Raw genomic sequence first — 25810 nt, 5'->3', positions numbered from 1 at the left:
TGAAGCCATTTTCCCTGCCTCTATGGTAACAGATTTGCTGCTTGTTCATTATTAACACTCATCAGCTTCTGGACTTTAAGCTGCAGTCCCTGGGCATGTGCATTTGTTCTGTTTTTACTCAACCATGGATTCTACCAAAGTCATATCTGAGTTAAAATAAAACTTTTTTTTCACAGTTGAGTGTTACAACTGGATATACTACTCTGCTCTGTGAAGGGGGATACAAATTATAGTTTTCTGGGAATGGCAAGGCCTTAGTCCCTTTTGGGCACTTCCCAAGTCCAGCTGATGGATTTGGCTTCTCAAAGGAGCCCTTCGTGTACCTTGCATCCATGACATCTTGTACAACTCATCCCAGTGGGATTTTTGCCAAGCTACTAAAAGCAGTTCTGGTCTGGAAACAAGCAGAGGCAGAGAACCTTTGAGTGAACTTCCATGCCAAAAAAATCCTGAAGGATTTATGCAGTTCTAGGATAAGCTACTTGCAAGGTAGGATGGTTTTCAGATCCCAGTTGTGAAACACCTAAATCCCTCTGAAATCCTCATATAGGACCCCGAATTCCTTCTCTGCACACAGCTTTCGCTGATCCCACCAGAAACGTGACTTTTTCTTACATGCTGGAGCCAAGGCAGAAACTAACATTCTGAGAGTGTTTCGTTTCATTTCTGGCTCCAAGTGTCCTCAGATTTGTGCTTCTCAGGCATCTCCTCTGGGACTGTCCTCCCTGAGGGAGCGCGGTGCCGGGCCGGGCACTGCCCGGGCCGTGTTTACAGCGCCCTGGCAACGGCGCGGCGGCCACAGGCCCCGGCCGGGCCCGGCGGCCCCGGCGCTGCTCCCCGGGATCTCACCCGTGAGGCCGCTGCTGCCGCTGCTCCCCGGGATCTCACCCGTGAGGCCGCTGCTGCCGCTGCCCCCCGGGATCTCACCCGTGAGGCCGCTGCTGCCGCTGCCCCCCGGGATCTCACCCGTGAGGCCGCTGCTGCCGCTGCCCCCCGGGATCTCACCCGTGAGGCCGCTGCTGCCGCTGCCCCCCGGGATCTCACCCGTGCGGGCGCGGCCGGCGGCTGCCGGAGCCGGGATGCGCTCCAAGAGGCTCACCACGGGTATGTGGCGCTCTCCCCGCAGGGCTGGGCTGGCTCCGTGGCGGCCTCAGGTAGAGTCGGTGGCACCAAACAGGGGCGTTTTGAACTGCAGGGTGTAAAGCTGCCCGGCAGAACTCATCACTCCGAAGAGAGAACTTTACTCCCTTCAAATGGCGTCACTAAAGGCAGGATGTTCTCCTAGACTGAGTGAGAATTGATTATTCGGGAACACAGTTGTATCTTTTTAATTTTATCACATGATTTGTATTATTTGCTGTTCAAATCTTTGAGAGTTTCCTATAAATATGTATTCTCATTGAATGACCAAGCTTCTAGTTATTAATTTTGCAGGGGAAAGCTGACATGTAGTTAAATGATATGTATAAGAAATAATATATTTAAATAATACTTGACTTATAGTTAAAGAATTCTTGTGATAGTTAATATTTTCATGCATAGGTCAACATTACAGCTTATTTTTAGTTTATTTTATTTCTTCAGACTAAGTTATTTTATTTCAGAATACCCAGAACGGTTGTCATGCCTCACTACTTTTTGTTGCATTGTAGTTGAAATAGATTAACTGCATTGCTTGGATAACGTATGATATTTAATATCTTCTTTTCAGAACCTCCATGTATAACAGAAGAAATGTTAGTAAGTATGCTTATAAGGCTTGGTCATGATTTTCATTATGCAGCAATGGAGCAAAAAAAGCAAAAAAACATTTTGAAAAACACAGTCTTTTTTTTTATTTCTTTTTTGTAAGTATGGATTACTGAGAAATTTCTTAAAATTTTGTCACACAAAATACTTAGTTTGAAAATAATTAGAAAAAAAAGTAATGAGACTATGGAGAATAAAGATGAAAATGAAAGTGAATTAGGATGAAAGAAGGCAACAAACTGGAAGATTCAACATGACAGGTTTAGCAATCTCCTTACTTTGCCTTTTTTGCCCTTTGCTCATAACACATTGTAGGTTTTCCCTGATGTTTGTCTTCTTGTTTGAAAGGTATATGTTTGTCTATTACCACGTAAGAAATGACATGTTTACTGTTGCAGCTCAGGTAATGTTTGCCTATTCCCTGTTTTGAATGCCTTTGTAAGTGTATATTTGAAAATATAAATGTATTGATATTGCTTTTGGGAATTTCTAGATACTGTTTTATTTATAGTGTTTATTACCATAAATAGAACCAACATAAGCACAAGTTGTGGACCAAATTTAGCACACCTTAACCTCCCATTGCAATTCTAAGGCAGCTTTTTCTAGTCATAATTTAGACTGTGCTGCAGGAGAAATGGCATGGAAGGAAATGAAACCAAATTTCTAAAAAGAACCAACTTTCTAAAACAAAAGTCTAAACTATAGTACATGCAACTCCCTAACCTATAATGCGCACATAAAAAAGTGCAGTTGATTTTGAATGAAACTAAGACTGTCTACAAAATCTCTCCAAAACCCAGAGGAAAGTATATCATGTGTAGATGCAGTAAGTAATAAAGCTCACATTAATAAGACTGTGAACCTTTTATCTATTAATCAGCCAGTGTGTCTACATTTCTTGCTTTTATATGAGACTACAGAGAGTTATATCCATGGGAAATTAAAAACATGTTACCTGCATGGTCCTAGAGAGCTTATACTTCAGCCAATAATAAATTAATTGTTTTTAATAAGTCCTTAGAAACAATAAAATATTTTCATCATATGTTATCATTTCTAGTTCTATCTCAAGATTCATTCTTGTCAGTGTCAAGCCAAACATGAGGTTGACTATAGCTTGTTCTAATTAATTTCTTTTCCTAATTGTGTTAACATTTGGAGAATTGAAACTTCTGGATCTGGTTGGCTATTGACATTACTAAGAGGATTCTCTGTTGATTTCAAAATGGGTTAGACACTTTGGTAAATTCCTCTGTTTAATCAGTGCCCAAATATCTCTAGGTCCATGGCACTGCAATTGCATTGGGCCACAGGCCTGTGATCCAATAGGGCATGAAAGCCTTGCTTTCAGCACTGGCAGCATTTTCTAGGAATGAGCTCGGGCTACCTTGCCTGTTTTGCATCAGTCACCACAGCAAACACAAGTGCTAAGGAATAAATGCTGGCAGACTAGGGCCAGACAAACCCCTTCAGGTCTAGTCCTGACTTGTCACGCATGCTATCTCAGATTTCTTCCTTATCTGGGAACAAGCTATCTGCATTTAGGTTAGACCACTGGAGTTTGGATCAAGATACTGCCTGCGTGTATACAGTTCATAACCTCTCTTTAGTGCTATTCCTCACTTGTAGAGTTCAGTGCTATCAACTTAAGAAAGAGAAAAAAGATTTGTGTTCCAACACCTTTGCTACTCTTGGCAAATACATTAAAGTGCATTCCTCTTGCCTTGCAAGGCTGAAATTATAGAATATTTAGATAAATTTAACTATTAAAAATATTTAAATGTCTTCATTAAACTGAAAACACATATCCAAAGACCAGTGGAATAATGATCCAGTTTTACCCTCTGTTGAATTGAAATGGGGATGGTGGAGATATTGAGTACAGTAAAAGTAAACTTGGAGCCATACTTTCGGATTTGTCAACAACAGAAAAAATCAACTTCTAGTCTACAGTTTTTGAGTCATGTTAGCAGGATTTAAAGTGCAGGGGTCTGAAGGGATGCAAAAACACCTGCAGATACAGTCTTCACTTCTGATGGGGTCAACAGGAAGCCTCCCAGTTCTGTCAGATTTAAAGTATGGCATACACTGCTTGCTTACTGAGCCAAATTATAGGTTAGTGTATTCCTTTTTAGTCCCCAAACATCCCCAAGCAGCAGTGTGAGAGCAGAAGGTGGCCCTGGTGAAATACTATACTCTCCTTCTTCCCAAGTGCAAGAGAGAAAGGTACAATGTGGGGAATTTCTAGATTGTTAACTTATGCACATATTTTCAAAAGTTAACATGCAGACTTTCAGCATCTAGAAGCTGTTTGGTTTATGAAGGCTTTATCTGTAAATTCATTGGCAAAGGATTTACCTTCATGTGTGTGTTTTAAATTGCTAAGGACCTTGGTAGTGTGCAATGGCTAGAATATAACAGTGATGCAATGACTATATTCTCAAAAATGGGAAATAATATTTTGCAAAAGCTTCCATGTCATATCTCATGGAAAAAATATTGTTTAAGGCAATAGTGCATTCAGATATTAGTGCAGATTATTACAAGCCATATTTTGTGGTTTTATCTCTCTATAGGAAGAATGCTTAGCCACAGATGATATGCTTGTGGATTACTTTAATGAATTTTTGAGTCTTCCGGTAAGTACCTGAAAGAAATCACTTGCAAAATCCAAAAAAATGCCTTACTAAGATTAAGTGGAACTTAATCCATCTTGGAAAATTTTATGTTTTGCCCTATAGCTGTATTTTAATGGTAGAAACTCTTACTGTTCAGTGTTATTATCAGTAAGAATAGCCCAGTATCTGGACTTCTGGGGACACATGTTCTCTTGCTAATTTACAGAATCACAGAAAGGGTCAGGTTGGAAGGGAGCACAGTGGGTCCTCTGGTCCAACCTCCCTGTTCAAGCAGGGTCATCCCAGAGCATGTAGCACAGGATTGTGTCCAGATGGTTCTTGAATATCTCCAGTGACAGGGACTCCACCACCTCTCTGGGCAGCCTGTTCCAGTGCTCAGTCACCCACAGAGTAAAGAAGTTCTTCTTTGTGTTCAGATGGAACTTCCTGTGCATCAGTTTCTGCTCATTGCCTCTTGCCCTATTGCTCTGCACCACTGAGCAGAGCCTGGCATCATCCTCCCTTCAGATATTGATAGACATTGATAAGGGCCCCTCTTATTTCTCTCTTCTTGAGGGTGAACATGCCCTGCTCCCTCAGCCTTTCCTCATAGGAGAGCTGCTCCATATTCCTTAATGTTTTTCGTAGCCCTCTGCTGGACTGCTCAAGTAGCTCCACATCTCTCATGTACTGAAGAGCCCTCAACCTGCTGGCAGTCCTCTTCCTAATGTATGCCAGGCCTTCCTGACCACAGGGACACACTGCTGGCTTGTGGACAGCTTGTTGTCCACCAAGATCCCTAGGTTATTTATGTATTTAAACTTATGTAATTAATCATTTATGTATTTAAATCACAGTGCACTAAAATGATATGAATAGGAAATGAAAAAGACATAAATAATTATTTAAAAGTTGTCCACTTCTATTACAGTGTCACAACATGATGACATAAGAAATGTTTTTCCTTTTGCAGTTTTCTGGCAATGCATTCAGTGATTAAGTAACATTTAAGCTCAAGGAACAACTCTTTCTCTTCATGGCTTGGAAGGTTTTAAAGTTGTCACTTCCCTCCTCTTCCTCTCCCATTTGCAGCTAGAAGGATGCAGCCTTATACTGTATTCTGTTACAGTATCCAGTTACACCTAGACCATCATACCCAGTATCTTGTATTTAACCAGTTCTCCTATATTTTGCTCCTTTTCCCTATTTACTAGCCTGCCTCCCCACTCTCTGTTGAGAGTCGTGTACAGTCCTGCTTCCTTAGTGTGGCAACTTCATCCAACTTCATCTCAGTAGTCTTGGTTCTGACACTTTACATTCAAAGTCCCTTGCCAGGTGGCACAGGCCTTCCCACAGTGTCACTTGTGGCTCCCACTCGATGTGCCACAGAGCTGCCCCACAGCCTGTTCCCTTCCTAAGGCACTTCAGTCCAACAGGCTACACTACAAGAACATAGATCCATTCTACAGCTTGATTGCTAGGAACCAGTGCCAGCATTAGGAGAGGGCAGAATATTTCTCGATGCTCCTAGGACCTCAGACTTTGGTGAAGGCACTAATGAAGTAAGTTCAGTTGTGATTCATTACTGAATGATTTGGCTTACTAAATTGAACCAGACATAGCTGTCTCTCTAAGCCACATCACAGATTTGTGTAAATATACACAGCATGGAAATTGCACTACTAAGGATGGTAGGATGGGCTCCTCATGCCAATTTTTAATCATAAAATAAAATCTGTGGGTATTAACTCCATGTCAGAGTGTGAGTTTTGTGCACAGCATCAATACTGACTTCTTTCAGGAATTCAGTCTTTGCATGCTTTCACCACGCTGCAAGAGGAGTATACAAAGTTAGAGACAGATGGAACAAAACCTGTGGTGAGAAGGCTGATTTTTTACTTTCTCCAATACATCCACATCCCCAACCCACCCCTCCCCCCAGCTGCCTTAGGATATCTGTTTAAATCCAAGCTTAACTACTTATGTTTTAAACCCAGGCCTTCTTCCACAGATTGTTCTAGCACAGGAATACCGTCTTCCATCCCTTTGCTGCTGATTTGGAAACTATGCTTCAAGTTTTCCCCAAATTTCAGAGGATGGAGTGGCTAAGAAGTTCAGCCATTTAGTCTCTTAATCTTGGACATACACAAATTTCAGGACATCTGTTAGAGGCCAAAATTCTCCTTAGCCTCAGAGGGCTCCTCATCCCACAGTCCTGGCACAGCTCAGCAGCTCTGAACTGCAGCAATTGTCCAGACACTCCTGGTTGCTCTGGAAGCCCACAGAAAAGTGTTCACAGTTACTCCTGAATAAACACTGTTTTATGCTGGTAATCTTGGTAGGTTTCTAAGATGACGCATGGTCTCTCTTCTACATATTTACATATCTTCATGAAAACAGATGCTCTATTAGCTATTTTTAACTGTAATGTTCACATAATTGGTTTTACTTTCTCTTTGATCTTTTCCTAAGGATTTACTCTCTTCAGGATTAATTTCTGTTAATGCCTTGAGTTCTGTGGTTTGAATGCCTTACATTCCTGATTTCCCTCTCCTTCTCAGAAGGCTTCTACTAAAACAGTGCATTGAAGTTTCCATTTCTTTATTCTTGTTGTGCTTATACACTGTTGCCTGGGAACAGTATTACCCAGGTGTGCTAGTAGTTAGGCAACAAGTTAAACTGAAAATATTGTGAGACTTGATACAAGAAATCAGGGGGAGCAAATGCTTATTTTAAGGGGCTGCCTCTGCATTGATTTATAATGCACCATTAGCAGATGGAAAATTGTATCACTGGGGACTTGCTATAGCAGCAGCAGGTTTTTAATGTGGTTTTTTTTTTTGGTTTGTTTTGATTTACAGCATATCCCCTAAGTGATTCTTGTGTTATAATGACATTCAGTGTAATCTGACAAATATCTAGGTACTCCAAAGAGCTATATACTGTAATAAAGTGTAATTTACAGGAAGTATTTCTGAAATACATAATACAAAAAACCTCAGGAGGGAACTTGTTGCCAGTAGTACAGTGATTTCACAGTAGCAGAAACCAATTACATGACACACAAACGAGTTACACCTTCCTTAGTAACTAATATAAAATGAAAGATTTAAGAGAAACGTTGGCCTGGATACATTTCCATTTCTAGAGTTCAGACTAGAATTTGAATCTCTGATCCATGTATTAAAAGCATCCAAGGATATGTTTAGTCAGGAATGAAAATTCAGAAGTCAGAAATTGCCATCCAGCTCTGTGTTGAAGGCAAGCACAGTAATGCCAACTCGTTTCTCCTGCACTCTACAGCCTGCTTGCTACTTGTTCCATCCCACGCCTGTGCTGGGTCTTACCTGTCATTTTCCGGTTACCAGTGATGCTGAGGAAGGCACACTCCTCTTTGCAACCTCATACTAGAGACAAAAGCACTACCTTGTGCCTCAATTGAAGCACATTCAGGAGATGATAATTTGGTGGCAAATCCCTGGTTCTTGGTTTCCCTTGAAGCAGAAATCTACTAAGTGACCATAATTTTATACATTTTAGATATGAAGAATATTTCTTTTAAACATTGTTCTCCCTGTAAAAGCTCTCCTCCAAGTAGTCTGGGGTCCAGCATTTGATGCAGGTGATGATTCTGAAAACAGTTAAAGCCCAAGTAACAAAGCTCAGGCCAATCTGTCTTTCTGAAGACAGAAAGATCCTGAAAATCTTGCTTGATCTGAATAACAGATTACAGATAGGGCAGAAAGCAAAAAAGCAATCCACTCTGCTGCACATTTCAGATCCTTCACTGCTTTGAAGATGAGTGAATAATTCCATGCATCAAATCATCAGTTCAAGGCATCAGTGCATGCTCATTAGTTTCCTCTTGTTTTTTCCAGGTGTGAGGAGGGAGGCTGCAGTTGCCAATATAACCTCCCTTAAAAAGGCTTTGACAGAAGTAAGGTCCTGTATGCATGTTACATTGAGACTTACCCAGGACTAAAAATTGCATCATGTCTTTGACATTGAAGGAAACAAACAAAGCATTCCTGACTACATTCCTTATTAATAGTGTGTTTACTCTAAATGTTATTATCTTAATTAGATTGTGATAAGTGATTATTACTTTTGTCTTACTCATCGACAGAAGGGAAATCCTGAGCTCATTCAAGTCAATGGGAGATTTTGCACTGACCATGTGTAGTGCGAATTTTTCCAGACACTTGATAGAGCAGCTCAAATTCTTTTCTGGTGTGGACTCTCACTGACATTTATTTGTGATATACATATACCCTTCTAAAGGAAGTTTTGGCAATGCTCATGGATGAGATCTCTATTCACTCCTACTCTTTACCTAAGAAGCAGCCAAGCTGTGGTCATTCTATTTTTCTTGGGATAAAACTACTTTATTTGGGTCTGGCATGTGAGCATATTTACACATTTGTTAATTGTTAATTTGTTAATATCCAAAGTTGAGTGTATCTGAAAACTCTTAAGACAGAGAACAGTGAGATTTATATGTCTGATACCCTGGCAACATGGTGATGGATGCTGTTTTGGTTTCTGTTATGGGAGGACTGAGAGAAATTTGTCTTCCCTTCAGTTAAGTGTATAACTTCAGGTTTCAGAATTATGTATTCTGTTTGTTTTTCAGCTGAAAACCATATTTAATGTGCATTTGACAGCTAAGAAATTTCTTTGCTGTCAAAAAAGTACATGCATTTGTTTATTTATTTAATAGTATTGCTGTATCACAGTCTGAAAACAGCTTTTTGTTATTTGCTCAGAGATTTTTTTCTGAAGCTGAGATTACTACACTGAGTTGACATTGGTCATACTGACTTTGGGGGGAGAATTGTCTGTGAGTGAAACAGTTTGCAAAGTCTGTATACTTCTTATTTGTTGGTATTCTCAAGTCCTTGATCTTACTTATTGTGCTAAATTGACAATGTATGAAGCCCAAGCTTCAAGGCTCCTGCCAAACCTGATTTATTTTTTCTTAACATCTTGAGGTATAATTTTTCTGGAGAGTTCCCTTTCTATCTTCAAAGCATCAAAAATTGGCTCAAACTAAAGAGAATGATACACTTAGTCTTTGGTTAGTATATTTTACTTGTCTGTAAAAAGCCAAAACCACTTGCCAAATGTGGGGTAAGAAAGACATTTCTTAGTATATTAGATTGGCATGGATAATTTTTTCCCTTTATAGTGCAGGCTATCATCCACTCCTTAACACAGGCATCTTCACTGAAGAGATTCCTCATTTTTGAAATGACGACATATTGGTGGTGCCATAAACCTCTCTCATTACTGTCCTGTGAAGTGTTATAGGATTTTACAGTATTTGAGTTCCACTGGAAAGGTTTTAAGTTTGCTAAAGGATACTGAACAGTTTATTGGTGCATTTTTTTTGTGGCTTGTAATGTGTGAGAATGGTTTGATTGTGTGTTTTGCCCCAAAATTCTTCAGATACTGAAAGAGAAATGGATTGACTGATCCTCGCTCCTGTATGGTAACTGGGAAAATGATTCCTACAAGAAATCAGGTTCTGGGGGTGTTTTTTTTTGTAAAAAGCCTGGCTTTATCTGTTCAGAAATCTCCTTGTAAATATGCTAAGGCTGCTGCTAGTCCTCCTAGAGCTTCTCCCTTAAGGGTGAGTCCTCCAGCCGCTGACCATCTCGGTGATCTTCTAATGGACTTGATCAAATATGTGAATATCCTACTTGTACAGGGGACCCAAAACTGGATGCAGTATTCCAGATGCATCCTTGCTAGTGTCAGATCTGCTGGCTACTCTCTGATTGATTGAAGAAGTGTGCATGCCTTTTGATCTCCCTGGGGATGAGTAACTACATCCAAACCCCAAAAGTCTGGACTAGAACCCCCTTTTTCAGTCAAGTATGTAGTGTATGAAGTCTAAATCTTCCTATCCCATCAGTGCATGTTCTTTTGCAACATTAATATATTTGTCTCATAAATGATTGGTGGTCAGACTCCCAAAACAACAATACACTTTACATTTTAAAAATTGTCACTAGCATCCATTTCACTACATTAAATTTGCCATAGTTTTCTGTTCAGCTAAATAGAATATGTATTACAAAACCCTAGATCTAGAGTAAGTTACAAATGATTAAATAAAGGTAGATATATGTGCTTAACTAATACTGTATTTGCTTAGTTTTCAATTTGAAAAACATGGAACTAAATCTCATCATGTCTAGTCACAAAGCCCTTTATTATGAAATTTGCATTTTGTTTGCTTTTTTTTCACAAGTGAGAGTGCTTCAAATCCTAAAAGGCTCAAGTACTTTGTTTCTTAGTGTACTTTCTCCTGTTTCTTTATTTAAAACATGAAGGAATATATAAGGAAGAAAATATTTGAAGGCTATTAAGATTGCACAGTTAGTCACTTAAAAGCTGGTAGCAGCCCAAGTTAGGTTTGAAAGTAAATGAAATGTGCACATTGCAAACTAGGAGGAGTTCTGAATGTAGGGAAATCTACTGCACATAAAAGGTTTTTAGATGCTGTTCAGTACATCTGGAAAAGAAAAAGCACTAAAACCCGCAGAGTGCCCTGGAGAAAATTAGTGCCAAAAGAGGCAGAAGGTGTCAGAGAACAAAAACCAATCCATGATTTCAGCTGAAGTTAGGTAACTGGACAGACTCATGCAATTCAATGCATGGCCCTGAGCAGTGACTGTCTGATGTCATAGGCACTAATCGTACACTTAAAGCTCTCACATGCTGTGTGCTTTGCCAGGCTGAGCCTCCACAGTGAGACATTATGGGATAAGTAGGGAATGTTGAAAAAACATGTTGCAGCCACATGGTTCAATTCTGGGCATTGCTCTACAAGACACTGATCAACAAGGGGGCTTCAAATAAAGTGACAAAATAGATGACACTAACATCATTACTTTGGACTTATACAGGTGTGAAGAATCAAATTGTTCTGTAATATATTTCTATGTTATATTTAGCATGTATTTAACGTATTTAGAATGTATATGAGTTATGTCTATGTGTGCATATATGTGATATGTGAAAAAGTTCAGGGAAATTAAAAGTACAGTACTTGAACAAATAAAATATTCTTGTTAAATGCAGGGGAACGACAACTGTACAAACACCAGGTGGGATCCTGTCTGGAACAAAACCAAAATGAGTTTTGGCACTAGGTCTAGGTGTGGCCATAGTTTCCTGAGTGCTTAAATACAGCATGCTTTGTTGTCCAGCTGAGTGCAGAGATGCTTATATATTCTACATAATATGAAGTATATAATGCACATAAGTTCTATATAATCTCCTGTTCATAACTGTCATGGGTATCCTCTATGACTTCTGTAAAATCTGTCCATATTTTTCCTCTTCATTTCAAGTAAGAGAATTTGAAAGGTAGTCTTTTAAGGAAATGCCCAATACCAGAGCTTAAAAGATGAAAGACGGCTCTGTTTTAGTGTGCACACATGCAGTGGGGTTTTGTGAGTTGTCAAAAGTCACAATTGCATGGCTAAAATTGAAGTTTATCTCAGCTATTATACAGTATTTGACTGAACTAGTGATGTATAATAAAATTTACTACAGGACATGGGTTTTGGTAGTTGTTTGACCTACAAGTAACAGTATAATGAAAAACCTTTCCTACATATGAAAATCTTCAGCTTCATCCTCCTCAAATGAATCTCACATTTAAAAGGTCAGTTTCATTGCTAATATTTTCATGCCTTGATTGTTGATAATAACAAATGGGAGAACAATACTGGCGATCTGATCCTGTTGTAGGTGAGTACTTCTCTGTAGGATAGTTACTAAAGTCACAGTTAATTATATATTAATTAACATTAATGTACTGAATCAGTTATTTACATGTGAAAAAGAATGGTCTGTTATCTAGAATGAATTCAATTCTTGACAATTAAGCATTGTTGAGATAAAAGAAGTAGGCATGTTTTGGAAAGCTATAATGCAAAAACAAGAATGCAGAAAAATTACTATTTCAGGCCTCAAAAGAAAGAAGCCTCTTAATGCAATTTTTTATTCTGTAGGATGTCTCTATATGATAAAAAGTAACTTATTAAATGACAATTGCCTTATTACAGTACCATAAACTTTCTTAACTTCTTTTGTAGACTTTTTCCCAGCCAGTGAAGTTTAACTCTGATGTTGGGGCTTTTGAAGTAGTTAATTATGCCCCACAATGCCTGGAAAGCCAGCCGAAAAAAAATCTACATGATCAGAAACCTCCAAGCCCCATTTATGATGTTATAAGCAAAGAAAAGAATGATGGGCAGCTCTCCAAAAGGCATGGTGCTTCTTCAGCCTTCAGTATTGATCCAAATTACAACACTATGGTAAGCATCTTATAGACCCCGAGTTTATATTTAGATCTTACTGTAGAGATACTGGCAGTAGTTTTTGTTGTGTTTGGCTTGGTAGCTTGGGAAAAATGTTAATTTATGTTAGGAAAACATAATGATGGGCCAAATTATGCCCTGTAATGCACATGTGTCTAGCAGACAAGTGAATGGAATTACAGATGCACATCCTGTAGCGCAGAATTTTGAAGATTCTGTAGGGCAGGGTTCAGCTGTGTGGTCTGAATACTTTTTAATATTAAAAGAAAAAATATTATGACAACAGTTACTTTACTAGTGATCCCTGGAATGTGCAAATTGACTGAAACTAATGCAGCTCAGTCTTTCCTTATTAATTAATTTCCTTGTGTGGCTATGAGCTCATCTGTGGTCTGGCAACACATAAGTCTCTCTTCCATTAATTCCTAAAGGATTTACACAGTTAGCATCAATTGAAATGGCCAGAAAAAATAATCTCTGGCAAGAAGAAAGCTAAATTAATGGAAAGATGGGTTGGAATTTAGGGGGAAAAAAAAAAATCTGGCTTCAGGCTTGCTTAGACAGTATCAGTTTTGGTATTCTTACCTGCCTATTTCCAAGGTCATCTTCAGCACCAAGTTAGACAGGTTAAAATCAGGAGTTGAAGCATCTTATGTACCTGAGAGAATACAAGTCAGTATTGTATGACCTGAAGTATGATTCAGGATGTGGGGTTTTACCTTTAAAAAACAGGTATCAAGGACAAAAAGTATTTCACTGGGATGATTGGTTTATTCTTTTCTTGCTTATTTTGCATGGTTGTGGCTGATGTGACTTCATTTTATTCAAGGCCAGTCTAAGGTCTTGGTCCATTTTTTGCAGTGGCTGCTCAAAATTATGTCATAGCTGGAAAGCTGAGAGCAAAGCAGGGAGTTGTAACAGACCACTGCTTTTCCCAGTATAAGATGAATATTTTTCAGAAAAGAAAACAGTATTGAGGTCAAGAGGCAAGGATGTTTAACAAAATTATACTAATGTGATATTGCAATTATCTGCATTTAAACTGGACAAATGATAAAAAAGGACAAGGCTCACAGACATCCCTACCATGTTAAAGAATAATTTTCACAAATACTTTGCTTGAGAGCATGGAAGAAGAAGAGCTATTTTTGGTTTCTTATTTGATCTCAGTATTAAACTGAGGAAATGCTGTGTGTTTGTGCAAGTGTGGCTAACATTGCACTCTGGGCTAACCTTCCATCATTACCACTGTGGATGGCCTTTCTTGAGCAATTCAAAGCCATTTCACTATTACTTTCTTCTTTCATGTGGTCTGGACAAATAGGGCTTCAGTATTATTTAAGATTCTATTTCTTTCCCTGGGATATTTTTCATAAATGGGAAGCATTATAGCCTTTTGAGGAACAATATGCCTCAGTACCCTTTCTTCTCCTTTTGGGGCGAAAGGGTGATATTTCTTCTTATTTTCAGTTCCTCCTTTACTTGATGGGTTACATAGATGCCTCATCCAGTTCAGCTTGGCATCTCAAGTCTGCGCAGGAACAAAAATGGCTTATGAAACAGCTTGCCCCAAATGGTTACTGCAACTGCACAAGGTGAAAGGACTCATCTCGTTTCATTGCACTACAGGGACTGAACCAGGAGAAGCCACCCCAGATCAGCTCTATCAAGTAGTTCTGTTCAAATCAAATAGGATTTGATCTTTCACTTGTCATTCAGTTGATGTTGTCTGCTTTGCTTTGGCTGCCTTCACACAAACTAAAGAGATTGACAGTTGTTTTGAATGTTATATTACTTACAAAAAGTCACCTTGATTGGTCATCACTGGCAGTTTACTTATGAAAAATCCTAGTAGGCCTTTCAGGCTATGGTCTGAATTTAAACACATCTTGACTAAGAAATGCATGCAGTGGTATTTTTCTTTGTGTTTTACTTCCCACTCATATTGTTACAAATTTAGAGATAAGCAAAAGTTCTCTTCATGTGTGTTTGCATGTTTGCAAATCATTGATATGGAAGTATCTTCTCATTGATAGTCAATATCAGTGGTGTGAAACACATTGAGAAAAAAAATCGGTGAACTTGTGTAGAATCGATCACAACTATGGAAAGAAACTGGCTGGCATCCCACAAACCTTACTTCAGAGAAACCCCAGTTCAGCAAAGCACTTAAGTATGTTTCTAACTTTAATCAAGGGAAGTTAAACACATGCTTAAACTTAAACACGTGCTAAAAGGTTTGCTGGATTGGGTCCTAGCAAGGACCAAGGCTCGTTGGGTAAAGAAACTAACCAAGGTAAAAAACCCCATCAGATTAAATGTAGCATTTTTCTCTGGGGATAGGGAAAGAATAGACATTTTTCCTTCTGATGTGACATATAATTTTGTGTACCAGCCATGTACAGATGTGAGCATGTTATGAATCATTCAGATAAAAAACTGGGCTGTAAGTCAGTAAATGCATAAATATTAAATGCCAAAATAAAGAAACTATCTTCTGAATTTCAAAAAAACTTGTCAATTGCCAAGAAGAAGCATACACTATGTGGTTGGGAGTAATTAGTCTCCATCTCTGCAAATTACACTGTATGAGCCACTGCCAACATAAGCTTTCCATATTTTGAAATATTTTCTTCTCTCTAAATGAAACCACCCACTTTCTGAGTAATTCAGATTTTTTTAATCCCCTAGAGATACGTATGAGGCAGAAATAAACCTTGCTCTGAATGGAATATTAGCTCATGGAAAGAAAATTCAAGCTGTGATCTACATAAACTGATTACCTGATATAACAAGTAGTATCCATCCTTGCCCACACTTCACCTGTTTTTATGGACAAGGGTGGTTACTGCATTCTTCACAATAATTAGTCTTACCTTCACTAAAATGAAAAATACACCTCTGATGAATAAAATAGATCAATCCCCTAAGAGTGGAGAAAATACACTATTAAAAAAGAAAAAAATACTAGGAAGGGCTGTATGTAATTTCTAAGGGAAGCAGCTATGGATCATTGTGGCCCATAGTCAGAGGTCTTACTCTTATTTCATTGAACTAGCTGTCTCTGTGTAGCTTGCTGCTCAACACTTCCCTTTCACCCCCCAAACCACTCCTTGGAGGCACTTCTCTTTCTGCTTCAGCAAGGCACTGAGGCTTAGACTGCCTGAGTAGAAATTTCTTGTGGCCCCAGATCACAACACGTAGGTTTCCACTATGAGAATTATGTGTACAATGCAGTTATGCAGCGATCCAACATAAAAGCATGAGACGTAAGAACTAATTGGATTTCTTTGTTTGATTTTGGTTTTAATATTTACAGCTTTCTCATTCTGAAAGTATAACTTAATTTAAGGGTTCCTTACTCTTCAAATTCTTGAGAAAAATAATAGCTATTATTTATAAAATTGTTAAAATGTGTTAAAATCAGAAAGTAGCAGTTCCCTATTGCAGAATTTTTTGTGTATCTAATTTGCATTTGAAATTGTACAGTAAAAGAATGATTCATACATTATTTCTGAAGAAAAAACACTCATGATTTGTTACAAAAGTTGAACTCTAATAGGTGAAATCAGATTTAGATCTTTCTAGCTTTTAATAGGAAAGTAATTGTTCCAGCATAAAGGTGATGTTCATTCTGTATTTGTTTTCTTAAGACAATGCTTCTGTAGAAGGGGGATGTAGAGAATCAGTTACATGGCAGATATGTCAAAAAAGTCAAGAATACTGCAAATCTTTGGCATTTTTTTTTTAATAGCAACTTGATCAGGAGCAAGCGATTGAGTGGATTAAGAAAGAAAGGCTTCCAGCATTTCTAGAAAGTGACTGTTATTTTGAATACAGGTAATTTAGTCTTTTATGCTGTCCTTCAGTTTTAAATTTGTATGTTTTCATGTTTTGTTTAATTCATCCTGGTAGTATTCTTAAAGTGTTTTTGCCTTCCTCTTGTCCTGTTTTCTTTATTGTAGCATTTTAGTGATCTGGATAAAGTGACTTTTTTCACTCATCTTGATGTTATTTTCCTTGACCATGAATTACATCCTATACTAACTACACCATTACAAAGAGAAAAAGAATAGGATTTTCTCATTTCCAAATCTCTGTTCCTTTTGCTAATCAATATGTAAGCCATATAAGTAGAAGTCACACATGGATTTGGAAAAACAATTGCAAGTCTTTTTTATTTCAATTATTAGTTTTGTGTCTTTGGGCCTTCTGTCAGAGTTTAGCAAAGTTCTCTGTGGGATGCCATGGCATAGCTGGATGATTTAATGTTACAAACTTGCAGCGTTTTTCCAGATGTCCATTCAGCAGATGTTCAGGAGATCTAGTGTGCTTTTTTGGAAGGATCTACCTCTATATCCCTTTAGCCTGTGTCTAGATGCAGATGATTATATCATGTTTTATGGGTCCAAAAGGAGAGGCAGCCTGGAAGCATGGTTCTCAAAACTCATACCTGCTGATTGTAATGGCAGAGTGGTTACTGGGGTATAGACTTCTACGTTAAAAAAAAATTAAAGTGTTTTTTATTTTCAATAACCTGGAGACTGCACTTAAGTTCAAGGGAGAAAAGTGCAAAGAATAAGGAAACTGTGAGAGTGAATTATACCTTTGTTAACAGCTTTCTTTGCACATTATCTGGGCCTCATGAAACAATAACTTCGATTTTCTGCTATGGCAAACTGTTTGATCAAGCAGAGTTACCAAGAGAATTGCATAAAACCAACTTGAAGCATGTACCTAATTTCAATTGACATAGCAGTTTAAGCTGCTTTCCTGAATCAGAATCAAGATAAGTTCAGATGTCAAAAGAGAAACTTGTGTTTAAAGATGAAGACACCCTAGCCCTAAAATTAAATCCTATTTGATCTCCAATAGTGGGCACAAATAAAAATCCATTTTGTTGTAGGCTCAAGCATAGGCTTCATCTTCCCTTCACATGTGACTTAGTTGGCTTTGTACTTCTTTCTAACTAAGTTCTGCCCAGTTCTTGAGGCCAGAGCATCCTCACTGTTGTCAAGTGGTTCTAAGATTGCCTTTCCTGAACATTGTGAGGTTCCCACTAATACAAAGCACATAACGCTGGAGAACAGTTCTATGAAATCCTCACAGAGCAGGCAGCTGAACATGAGAGTGCCAGCTGTGTTATCATCTGCAAGTTCAATCAGTGCAATCAGTGCCATGGCATTCCTGCTGGAAGATTGCTTCTGTCAGGAGCCGGAGGTGTAGGGTCTGGTAGTGATACAGGGCTTCTGCAATCTATTCTGCAATTTTAGTGAACAAAATGTTCAAGGGATTCTTGGCAAAGCTTGGTAATGCAAGCAGGGCACTATCTGTGTGCTGGTGAGCTCTGCAGTGGCAGTACTGGCATTTACAGACATGACAGCAGATGAAGGCTGAAATAATACCTAGCTGGACTCAGGGATCCTTGTGGGTCCCTTCCAAATCAGGGTATTCTATAATTCCATTATTCTATGAAAAAAGCAGATGATGAAATTCTCTGAAGCCATTTTTTTTGATAGACAATTTTTAAAAATTGCCAATTCTGTGGGAAAATGAACTGTTTCTCTGATTAAAAGCTAAAACTAATCCTTTTTTTTTGTCTCAACATTTAATTTCAGACTAGCTAAATTGATATCACAGGTAGAATGGAGCAAGACTGGCATTAATTTCATTATAGATAGTGACTACTCTCCCTGGATAAGGAAGCAAAGCCCTAGTTCTCCCCCTTCTGAGGAGGATGACTCTTCATTGACTTCATTGACGATGAAGAAGTTCTATGTATCACTTGGCGAGGTAAAATAAACATGTTTAGTGGGTGTAACATCAAGATAGATTGAATGACTGGAGTAGAATTATTGTATCTGAGGTCACAACCTCATGGGACAACTGACTCTTGAATAACTTAGTCTTGTTCGGGGGGGTGGAAATAGATGATCCTCAAGGTCCCTTTCAACCTAAACCATTTTCTGATTCTCTGATTCTCTAAATAGCTTTTATATTCAAAGTTTTTTGTACTAGAGAAGAAGGTTGATAAGTTATAATACAACTTAAAGGGAAGCTCAGCTTATACAAGTATGCTCAGCTACTGTCATACAGCTTTCTGCATTGGGAACTATCCTTACAGAAATCTACGGAGGCTGCATAAAATTCCTATGGACAGTAAGCTGTAGATCTCAGAAATACTGCAATAAACAGAGAAATGTTAATTATTCTGTGAAATTTCTTTTCCTAGGCTACAGTTTCTCAGGTAAAGGATTGGTTTACATTGGCAAAACAAGGTGATTCTGTGAAAACTACAGATTCATCTACACATGCAGTAGCTTCTAGTAAAATTCAAGATACTCAGCATTTGTCTGGGCAGCATAAAAGAGATGAATCATTACCTGAAAAAGGTTCCCTTCTGGGTAAGTAACAAGGGCTCAACCCTCTGGTTTATAACACAGCTCAGACAAGGTGGAAAGAAAAGGCCTTCGAAGGAATTGTTGCTAACTCCACTTGTTACCTTCTGAGTATCACGTGGTATCTGAGGCTTCAGCCAGGCATTTGTTTCTTTCCATAACTACAACATTAAGTGAAAGTTTGAGCTAGTAGCCAAGCAATTTTGTGATATTAGTAGTTTCTTTTCTTACACATTTCTATCTCATAGGAATCTGTAAGTTTCAGTTGAGTTGTTCTGGGTTTTGGTGGGGAGAATCATTCATATGTTTTGAAAGACTTTCTTGTCTGGATTCTTTGGGTATTTGATAGCATATGATGTGTTTCAGCCATCTTCTTAGAGTATTTATGTTGGGCACTTAAAGGTGGTTTTGCTGCCAATTTTTATGAATCTTTTAAGATGTAACCATTTGGAATCATATCTTCAATTTATTTGAAATTGTTCAGCAAGTTCCAGAGGTTCTGGGAGAGAAAATACAGATGTACATATGGACATATACCTCATTGCAGAGCCTTGCTTCTGCTTTTTACACAGTAGCAAGAGGAAGAGAAGCCTTTAGCTCATATGTTAGGAGCTTGCTCTCTCTCCATTCTCAGAGATATATCTCTTTCCCTAATTGCCTCAGGTCCCGAGAAATGATTTTCCATGTTTCATTTCATGTACCTGCTTCAAGAGGCTATAATTTTGATTTGTCAAGTGAAATAGTTTAAAATTAAGAAAAGATATTTTAAATCACAGTGATTTTTATGTTAATATCAACACATTTTACCATATATAGTTTGGAAATTATGTAATTGCAGAGCAGGGAATCTCTCTGTCACATTCCTAATCAAAGTGTCTGTCTGTGACAGTGGCCAGCACTGGTTAGATGCGGCTTACTTTCAGAGGATGTTGAAAAGAATTTCTAAGTAGTTAGACAAAGAAGCAGGTTAGCTGTCTAAGGAATGCCACAAACAGAGTTTCCTTTCCCCTTCAGGGACAGCATCTGCAAAAGCCTATGTTACCAGTGAGAGATCTGGAGAGGCTGAGGAGGGCTGTTCTGTGGCCATTGTTGAATCTTCTTCCCACACGCAGTCAAGAGTTTATCTAAACCCAAAATGGCACAGTGCAGCAAAAGAAGAAAACGAACAGGGAAGCACAACTTTTCAGACAGCAGAAGAATTCATACCAGCATCCTCTCAAATTGCAATGAATGAACCCACTTCAGAGCTGACCCATCAGCGAGCTGCTGACACTGAAAGTAATGTGAAGTTCCACAAAACAGCCTGAAGTGTTTACACACAAGGTAGTGAATAATGAATTTGCTCATGGTACTGCAGAGTCACTCTTTAACCAAAGTTCTTCTCCACTTACAGCCTTGGACTGCACGGAAGACGTAGGGAAACAAGGTCCTGAACAAGTAAGCTTAAGTTCAAGTTCAGAAAGTGTTGGGCCAGACAGCAGGGCTGCCTGGTGTATTAGTCACGGGACTTACGACACTGGCAACAGACATGAGTTTGAAAGATTTAAGAAGTTCATTAAAGGAACACTTGGGGAGAGGTACTGGTGGCTCTGGATGGATATTGAAAGACTAAAGGCTCTTAAGAACACTACAAGGCAACAAAGGTACTTCCCATTATTTAATAGTTACTCCCATGGCTTTAATACTTGTAACCTGGATAGATCAATGCAGGTTTTGAGATTTCAGAGTAAATTGTAATGTCTGAATAAGCAGACACAATTAAATGTTTGGAATGACTCTGCTGAAGCTGATAAAACTCTTTTTGCAGTCATGTTTGCAAAGCTTACATGAAGTCAGAATCATCATATTATTAAGGCTGTGTTAGAAAGAGATTTGGAAAACTGACCACAACAGAAAGGAACTAAAGAATAATAGAAATTAAATTCACAAGTAGGACATCAGTATGAAAAACAGCTTTAATGAAAGATCCTGCTGGATTCAGATAGTCTGTACTACAGTGCTATACGTTTTGACTTAAACATAACTGTCTCTAATTTGTGGAAAAAGTATTTTGGCTTCTGCCACTTGCAATTAAAAGCATGTTGCATGGCAGCAGTTTAAGTAGTAGGAGGAACTGTAGTCAGTTCTGTACAGCACTTGATAAATGTTTATCTGACTATTTCTGTTGACTGCAGGCAACTCAATAAGATGAAAAAACTGTACCTGCTGAGCAGTGGAGACTATTTCCTCAGTTCAGAAGTGTTGCTCAGACTTGAACTACTGCATGGAGATCAGTGGAATATAATGCATTTAAGACAGATTCAGCCTGAAGTAGTGAAACCGCTACTTCTTTACTGGTATGAAAAAATGGATGTGAAGTAAAATTCTATTGTTTAATAAATGTCCATTTTCTTTGATAACCCTATTATTTCATGTCACTTATCCCACTGCAATTATTAGAAGCAATGTCATTGTAAGTGCTAGCACATGAATTTTTGGCTGAGCCTAAACTACATTACAGTCTGCTGAGAACCAGGTAGAGCTGCCTTAATGAACCCTTGTTATTTTTCTACCAGAGCATCTGAGCTACTTTGTGGATCTCTGCCTTGGATAATGTTCAATTAAAGTTTAGTCTGCAGGACAGGGAAACCCCTCCAGACACTGGAGGTTAATTCTGTCCTAACCTGTTCCCCATAGTACCCTTCCCAAGTTCTGAGGATGCTCTGTGCATACGTCTTCATGGGATTTAACCCTGAGACTTGAATGTTCAAAACTTGTCATACAAAATGCTTTTTTCATATTAACAGCTTAAGTGAGGATATAAAATCTAACCTATTTCCAAAATATGGGCTAAATTTTTGAAGGCGTTCTTTCCTCTCCAAGGGGGTTCAACAAATTCTTAGGCATAAACAAATACCTGCAATTCTGGATCCTCACATGACTTGTGGTCTCTGTCCTGGCCTACAATCCTTTCCTATGCTTTGCTGTAGGATGGATGGGGCATACCTTCCTGCAGACTGATAGAAAGGCAACTGTGTGTAATGCTGCAGAATTTGCAATATCAGTTTACTTATGTGAAGTTTGGTTTTAGATTTGGAAGCATGAAATATCTAAACATACATTTGACAGTAGCTGATTTTTAATCCTAGGTGCATATAGCACCATATCTTGGTACAATAAACAACATCACTGGGAAAAATGAAAAAAGAAAAAAAGCAAAAAAGCAAAAAAAAAGAAAAAAAAAAAAGCCAAATAGCCCAGTGTTTCATTATTTTGGAAAGTTCTGCTTATTAGCCTTTTTCTCTCTAGGGGTCCCAGATTTTGTGTCACTCATTCAACAGCAATAGATGCTGCCAGTGCAAAACTGAAGTTCTGGCACACATGCCAAGAGAGACCAAGAGTGGATATTGATCCTTTCCCACAAATAGTATCATTGTTACCATTGACCCAAAAGTCTGACATACCACCTTCCCTTCTTCAGGTAAGTAGGATCCCAACATTGGAAAACAAAGCTTTGCCCCATTAAAAATAATGACAAAACTCCTTGAATTCAGTGGAACAATAACAAGGTACTTGGTTATTAGGAAAGATTCAGCAAGCTGGTATATTGAAGATGGTTACACATAAACATGCAAAAAATTCATTACACTTCATGCAACAAGTTGCTATAAGTTGAGTCAAATTATCTTCTCAGTTACACCCTGGCTATTTCCTAAGTCCTTTGGATAGATATTTTAGCTGGAAGTTCTCAGAACTGCAAAATTAAGTCTCTAGCAATGCAGCTTTGCCACTCAGCCATGTCTTAATCCAGAGTAATTCTTACAACTTCACTGCATTTAACCTGAATCTATTCCTCATGTATGTAAAAAAGGCAGAATTCTGCTCATTTTCTAACACTACAGCACTTCAGTCAGCTACAAATGGTTTTTGCTTTCTACAGAGGGCCGTGAGCCATTCAACGGACCTTTTCACAGTTTGTTGCTTTCAGGTGGCCAGTTCAGTTTTGTCTCTTTTCTTTCTTGAAAGCCTGAGTGTGAGAGGTAACTGCAATAAAAACGACAGGTTTTCAGCAAGACAGTGTTAAGCTTCAGGATATGTGGTACTTGGAGAATGTGGATTGAAACTGTGGTTCCAGTATCAAGAACTGCACAGGCTATGCCACAGATTTGTCAGCACACACCTCTGTTACTTCAGGTTGGATAGTTTGGGGCTGCAATTACTTCCTTTGAAATCTGATTCATAGAGATAATAGAGGAAAACAATGGGACAGATTTAGAAGAAACAAGGTTCAGAAGCCAGGTTGCTGTTGATCATGGCAGAAATGGAAGCAAGAAGCACCTATGTCTTACAGTGACCAGTTCACAACTGTGCTAACGAGCCAGGACTAGCTGTAGGTCAGGCAGATAGAAACCTGCAGGTTTTCCAGTCCCTGTTGAATTTGACAAAAATTAGGGCCTGGTACCATGAACATCACAGAGTCAGCTGATGGCCCATTTCTTGCTCTTATTTTTATTTTTTTCCCATGAGAAATTTGGACTTTTGAATCTTCTAGCTACACTGTGCTTGTGAGAATTTAGATAAAACAGCAGCTCTGGGTGAATTTCTGAGGGCACTCTGTATGCAATTGGCATCTCCAAAAAGTCAGAGCGTGATTTTGTTAAAAATAATAAGTGATGGTGTGGCAGAATGACCCCTTTCTCTCCCAGGCTGAGTGATTGTATCTCTCTTACAATGAGCTAATTTAAGATAATTTTCCTGAAGCTTCACAAAACATGTTCACCTGCTCTTCACCTGACATCCTCCTGTAGTTCTGCACAATGTGCTTTTAGCACATGTTAAAAATGCATTTTCTAAGCTCTAGTGGTTATTAAGGTATGCTGAAAAATACTGAAAAATATTCAGAAAGTTTTGCAATTGCCATTTTACATGTTGTGATTGACAAGGAAGAATACTCTTGAAAACCTTTTACTGTTTTTGACCAGTTAATGCGAACATGTTAAGAAAACAAAAAGGTGGAAAAAATAATCAGAATTGCCTTATTTTTCTGTAATGTCTTTTACAAAAGTAGAACAAACTCACCAAAAACTTTATTAAAACTAGCTAAACCAAATTTCTCTTTGAAGAGATCATCAGGATTACCACCTACTCTCACAGGAAGTCAGTTTCTCCAAAGGAATGACATTTCTAGCAGTAGAATGTGGTAAGTACTCAAGTCCCTTGTGTATCTTTCTACACAGCAATATACCTCAAGTATTTATGAAAGTATTTTAGATTCTACAGTTCTCATTATTTCTTTTCTTTAATACAATTATCTGCTTAGTGAAGCACAGTTATGGTACAGATTGTAGGCATGGAGAATTCCTTCCTGGCTGATTAGTTTCTTGCTTGTTTATGCCACAACCAAAAAAGTTTATTTCCCTGAACACAAGTGTCTTCTCTTATATAATAGTTGATATTCTATACATTCATATTCTTTTAACCCATTGTCCTGGGTTGTTTATGATGTTAAATTGTATCCCCATTCATCCACCTAACCCAGACACAGGTTTTGTATTCCTAAAATTTCATCTAAGAGTAAAAGTAAAACCAGGACACCCGTCTCAAATGTTAACCCTCAGAGTCGTGCTATGCCAATGATTTCTACAGGGCAATATGAAAAAGGTATTCTTCTACATTTTTTTTTTTCATTATAAATTTGAGCTCCATGCACCACTTTTTCCTCTACTATTCACTATGTAATTACACCACTTTTCTGCCCCTTCTTATTTATTTATTCTATAAGCAGCCTTAGGTTTTTCCTAAATATGTATTGAATTTTTTTTTTTGTTTGTGATACAGGCCAATGTTTGTGAGCACAGACATGTTTCATAGCTTAGCTCTGGATGGGACCAAAGACTCAAAATACCACGGCCATAGAAAGTACACCTATGCTGAGCTGCTCCACGTAAGTATGTCTTGAAAATACTAGTTGTCTTGAATCGTGGGTTACAATACTTTATTCTGCAATATGAAGTAGTCAATAATGGCGAGAAATTGGTTTAATTTTATTAATTTATGCAGAGGTATCACTAGAATGTCAGCATTTTCTCTGTTGTATCTGTCACCATTTTATAGGAAATCATGGCACACATAGAGATTTATTTTCACTAGAAAGTGTTGATCTTCTCCATAGTGATCATGGGTTCAGTAGGCAGTTACAGAAAACTCTCTGGATAAATGCTTCAGTGCAATCATTACCTAGGAAAGTATATCAGACTTACAGTGAAAACTGAAGCTGCCTTAGAAAGTCATTAAAATTATAACATTCATAACAGGAAAATGGTTCATTTGTACAATCCCTCTTTATTGCTTGTGTACTTCCTCCTTTTCTTTGTTGAATTATTGCCTGCTAAGCAGGTCAGTCAAGCAAATCTCAGGAGAGACAGGCTGCACAGATAAGCCTTTTCTCAATAACTGTTAAAATGCTGACAAATCAAACCTATGAGATGTCAACATCTGGTAATCTAAAATATATCCAAAACCATATAACTTGTGGAATGGTCTCAAAACAGCCTGCTCTTTCATGGAGGCACTGATACCCATAGCCTTACAACTAAAAGAAAAAAAAAGTTTAGAAATCTGGGCCCACTCATATGTGCATGGGGTTTGCTGAGCACTTCAGCATGAGTTTGTTTGTTTTGCACTTCAAAATCACACTTTATTTATTACTTCACTGCAATCATTTTAC

General features: G+C 38.2%; 1 protein-coding gene across 1 annotated transcript in view; it reads left to right on the top strand.

Moving 5' to 3' along the window:
* The first annotated feature begins 1027 nt into the window (after positions 1–1027).
* RGS22 (regulator of G protein signaling 22) overlaps positions 1028–25810 on the top strand; it is a 59230-nt gene continuing 34447 nt past the window's right edge. The window contains 13 exon segments of the mRNA XM_058832438.1: positions 1028–1104; positions 1712–1740; positions 4329–4391; positions 12482–12703; positions 16461–16546; positions 18325–18499; positions 18939–19110; positions 20065–20399; positions 20401–20747; positions 21279–21440; positions 22393–22564; positions 24144–24283; positions 24922–25027. Coding sequence (XP_058688421.1) covers positions 1080–1104; positions 1712–1740; positions 4329–4391; positions 12482–12703; positions 16461–16546; positions 18325–18499; positions 18939–19110; positions 20065–20399; positions 20401–20747; positions 21279–21440; positions 22393–22564; positions 24144–24283; positions 24922–25027 — 2034 coding nt within the window. The 5' untranslated portion in view covers positions 1028–1079.

Source organism: Poecile atricapillus, chromosome 2 (genome assembly GCF_030490865.1).
Source record: "Poecile atricapillus isolate bPoeAtr1 chromosome 2, bPoeAtr1.hap1, whole genome shotgun sequence".
Taxonomy (NCBI): Eukaryota; Metazoa; Chordata; class Aves; order Passeriformes; family Paridae; genus Poecile; species Poecile atricapillus.
Note: the sequence above shows the minus strand (reverse complement) of the source record. Positions and strands in the feature narration are given on the sequence as shown.